The 4921-nt window shown below is 37.4% G+C and overlaps 1 protein-coding gene across 8 annotated transcripts in view; it reads left to right on the forward strand.

The window, feature by feature from the left end:
• LOC106875258 (estrogen receptor) overlaps positions 1-4438 on the forward strand; it is a 782825-nt gene extending 778387 nt beyond the window's left edge. For all 8 annotated transcript variants that reach the window (XM_052965734.1, XM_052965730.1, XM_052965731.1 and 5 more), the window contains 2 exons: positions 1380-1599; positions 4241-4438. In XM_052965734.1, coding sequence (XP_052821694.1) covers positions 1380-1599; positions 4241-4423 — 403 coding nt within the window. In that variant the 3' untranslated portion in view covers positions 4424-4438. The remainder of the gene's footprint in view (positions 1-1379; positions 1600-4240) is intronic.
• Positions 4439-4921: the final 483 nt, after the last annotated feature.

Consider the following 4921-nt stretch of genomic DNA (forward strand, 5'->3'; position numbering starts at 1 on the left):
AGATAAATGAGGAATGTTGTATTGAATGCCATCCAGAGAAATTTTGTGATTTGAAATTTTTCACTTAGTTTAAGAAAAAAAAAAATGCATAGCACTGTTTGTGATTTACTAAAATGGAAGATAATTTCAAGAAATGAAGACCTTATCTCTCAAAGTTAATTTACTTTAGGGCAGAGCTTTGCCTTCATTTTTAGGCAAGGGACAATTATGGACATGTTTCAATCTATCAAACTTCATCTGTACTGGTTTTCATTGTTCATCTATCTTCCAATCTATGCAGATGTCTCTGAACAGTAAATATTGTGCATCTTCTATTCTATATGTGCAAGTCCATTTCGTGGGTGGTGTACTTGATTGAATACTGGCACATATACACCAGTGGCGTTTATTTATCAGTTACCAGATTGAAGAGATAGCAACAAAGCCAGCCTTGGCAGCATTTCACTTCCTCCTCATATACTTACATATATATCAAAGTTTAAAATATGCTTGGCCTGTATGGCTTTGTGGTTAAGAAGCTTGCTTTACAAACATGTGGTCTTGGGTTCAGTCCCACTGTGTGACACAGAGAGAAAATGTCTTATACAACCCTGGGTCAAGCAAAGCCTTGTTAGTTTAGATTTGGAAGATGGAAATTGAAAGAAACCTGTAGTGTGTGTGATTGTGTATACCCTTGTCTAGACATCATGTAATGGTTGTAAATTATCTTCATTGTCATACAAGTGAGGTTGTTTTGTTTCTAGTCTTCCATGAAAAACATATCTAGCCTTGCTTGGAAACAGGTGGAGGCTGGCAACAAGAAGGGCATTCAGCTGTAGATAATCTGCCTCAGCAAATTCCATTTGGTTCATGCAAGTACAAAAGAGTGGATTGTAAATGGAGATGATGATACAACATGTAACATCTTTGTCACTTTGATTTCCAGAATTGTGGGTTATGTTCCCTTCAGACTGTTATTATATCCTTTCACATTATGTATTTAAATTCTACTCAGATCAGTTTTGTATTTCATCCTTCTGTTGGTCAGTAGCATAATTACAGGGGTAGTACTTTGGTGCACTGTTATCAACTGACACCTAACCATCTCCAAAATGTGTGGCCTTGTATCTTCCCTCTTCATTCTAAGGTGTGCATTCAATTTACGCTTGATATCATCTCTTTTCTTTATATTTTCTTAATTTTATTTCATTATTCTTTTAGACATAATCAATCATCATTGTATTTTAATTCCATTTTGTTGTTATTTTATTCTTGTTCTTTTATCATCTTCCAATTCTTTTCTCTCTTCTGATTAATTTTCACTCACCACTTTTTTCTCTACCGAAAATTTCTCCACGCTTCACTGTTAATTTTTTTTCTCTCTCTCTTTCTCTTTGCAGCTTTGAGGACTCTAACAGTATGGAGCCGGTGTCGAACCACTATCCGTCGGTGGAATCACGGCAGCTCTCGGCAAACTCTGCTGAGGCCATAAAAAGTCGCAAGAACAAAGAAGACAAATACTGCGGAGTCTGTGGGGACCGAGCTCTTGGTTACAACTTTGATGCCATCTCCTGTGAATCATGCAAGGCTTTCTTCCGGAGAAATGCCCCAAAGGGCTTGGTAACTATCTCCATTCTTATATTTGAAACTATATCTATTGCTGTGTGTGTCATATGTTCTTCCCTCTGAGTCTATTGCCTGAATTCACAACAAAATGGCTGTATTTGAACTCAAGACCTTTGGGGTTGTTAGTCCAGTTGTCATATACACCTGAATATTTCACTCATTGTAAAATTTGAGCTCGTTATTGCAAGTTAGCATAGTATTCATCAATTAAATATACAGTGTTGTTGCTAAAAGTTGAACCAGTTAGTAGACAGACTGGGGCAAGCAGAATTGTAATAGTAGTTAGCATACAAGCACATAAACATTTAGAATTCTCCCATTCCATATTCATTGTAGTGTTCCTCTTATCACTGGCAGTCTTATAAATTGCGTGACTTTAGTTGTTGAGGTTTTTGTGTGGTGTCTAAGTAGATACTCCGATTCAATAGATGCATGGCACATGGCTTGCTGGTTGAATCTTTAGCTGCCACCTACATATTCTAGCATCATTAACATCATTAGCCTCATGATCACCATAAGAGCCAGCACACCATACAGTAGATGGGATACAGCAAACTCGTGCTAACAATGTTAGCACAGTAAGCTACAAGCTGATGGTATGAAATGTCAATAGTGATGCATGTGTTTCAGTTGTTGTTTAACTCATTGTCTCAGATGTAACTTATGATATCAAGTGTTCCAGTTAAGACCATCCTGCCATTCTTGATCAATGTATCTACACTATCCAGTATATCCTCTTTCTTTTTAAATTGTCAAGTGCCTTATGTGAGATTTAACTGCTATTTGCTGCAGAATTAGTGTCCATGTGGAGACTCCCTCATTGGTGAATTTCATTTGGCCTGAACAAATGATGTACCAAGCTTGGTTAAGTGGGAAATAAATATCTCTTGCAGTTGGTGTTCTACTGAGTCTGTGATCCCAAGACACTGAAACTCTTGCTGGCCTGGTTCATTTCACTGTTCATTGGTGTAGGCATGAAAAGCTGGTAATAAATAAGGGGTTTTGTTAGCTTACAGTCATGCGTTGATGCCCTCTCTAAAGATTCACTGTGTTTTCTAGTGAAACCTACCCAAGTTCAGTCATCCCCACCTGCATTCAACAGAATGAGGTTAAAACAGAAACTGTAACTTAGAAGGTTTATGGGGGTCACAGCTTAGCATTAAGTAGGTGAAAGATATATCACCTCATCTTGTACAGAATGCCAGTCTGTCTCCTGTAGCATTCCCAGACAATACTAAATGTACTAGGACAGTGTTGTTGTTGTAGTGGTAGTAACAGTAGCAGCATACATAAAATGGTGAGGAATGTGAGTTGTCTGTAGTGGAATTGAAGGTTGTCCAATATCCAATCCATTTTGCTGGTGTGCCCCCTACATTATAAATTTTAAGAAGAAGAAAGGTGAATGTAAACACTGTTTACATAAGCATTCAAGAATACATTCCCAGTTGCACGTACAAATCAACCAATTCTTGCTCAGTAACACACAGTTTTATATACATATCACATTGCTTCAATCACATTATACCTCTTTTGAATAGACTGGATTGATAGGTCATTGCCGTCTGGGTCACTCTTGTAATGTGTAGACATGCTGCCAGTACCATTGTCTTTGTTCATTGTTTACTTTGAAGACACAAATGTCATCAGTGCCTGTTGGCCAGTCCACATATGGACGGTGCTTGGTGGTGGGTAGCAGTAAATAAACAAACACAAATTATCGTTAAAATAAATTGATTAACCTTAGTTGACAAATAAGTTGGTTATTGAGCATTCTGGCATGTTATGTTGTTACATAACTTAGAAGTTTGGCTGAAAGTAGTGGGAAAGAATGCATTTCTTGAATTGTTTGCATACTGGTGCTTGTTGTTGTTGTTGTTGTTGTTGTTTAGTCTCAGGTTGGCTCAGACCCGAGCAGACTTAGGACAAAATGCAATCCTGCTAAAAACCATCACCAGTTCCATTTTTTAAACTCCTGCTTAACATATCTAGAAATACACTGGCCAATGTTTTCTTCTTTTTTTAAGATGGCAGGCTTTGTTTTGTGAGAAATTTGGCTGTTTTTTCTAACAGATTGACTAAATGCTTTGCAGATCATGGAATCTCATTGGGGGTTATTGTTGCTGTTTAACCCCAGGCTGGTTCTGACAAAGCAAGACTTATACTTTAAAACATTTCAAAATGTAACATTATTTTTTTTTTCATGAGGCATACTTTCTCTTGGACTATACAGTCCAGTGTGTCCTTCCTTTTATTTATCAATGACATGACACTGTGATCTGGGGGATAATTAACTACTCTTACCGTCATTTTAAGCAATCACAGAAAGACTCCTGTTGTCAAGGAGTAACAGTCTGAAAACCAAGGTAGTTGAGTGAACTCATTATTAGACATCGAACCACAGCAAAGATCCGTATGCGGTCAGTGTCATTGTATTGGTATGTGTGTGTCTGCTTGTATCCTTTTAGGGTCACTATGAAGATGTATGTTTGTATCCTGTTTGGCAGCGCTGTAGTGGAATGTGAAATCTGTTGACTTGTAGTGCTAAATTCAATACTTTTTGGAAACACTTCTTAGAAAATCTTTCTCTCTCTCTCAGTATTTATGTCATTTCTTGTTTTAATTTTATTCTCCCCAGGATTATTTCAAATGCCCTTACGAAGAAAAATGCAAAATGGATGTGTCCAATCGGCGATTTTGTAAAAAATGCCGGCTACGAAAATGTTTTGAAATAGGAATGAGAAAAGAATATATTCTTACAGAAGAAGAAAAAATGCGGAAAAGACAAAGAATTGAGGAAAATAGGTACGTACGTCCATAGCATTGTTCACGCTTGGCTCTTACTCCTGTATCATCATCATCATCATCATTGTCGTTTTTATATCCAAAACACAAGTTAGTTTTTAAAATGTTTTGTGGCAGAATCAGGAGTGAGGGGATAGAGAACAAACTATTTGCAGGCCACTACAGTAAATGTAACAACATATCAATTTATCTTCAGCTTTCAACAGAGAGAACTCCACTAATGGAGGCTATGAGCCAGACAGTGGTAGGATTTAACTGGGTGACAGCTTAGAGTTTGCAACATGGATATCTTTGTTGTATCCTTTCTCCTGTTCTGCATTTATCATCTCACCTGTGCGAGGTCCATATTCTTAATGTCCAAACCAAATAGTTGACAGTTAATGCCTGCTCATCTTCCTGACTAATGATAATTCAACCTGCAATGACTGGGGTCTCACTTTGGATAATTGTCCCCTGGGTAATTTCCCTAATGAAGAGAAAGCACAACAGTGGTGTGCAATTAAATTCTTATATA

This window comes from Octopus bimaculoides, chromosome 2 (assembly GCF_001194135.2).
Source record: "Octopus bimaculoides isolate UCB-OBI-ISO-001 chromosome 2, ASM119413v2, whole genome shotgun sequence".
NCBI lineage: Eukaryota > Metazoa > Mollusca > Cephalopoda > Octopoda > Octopodidae > Octopus > Octopus bimaculoides.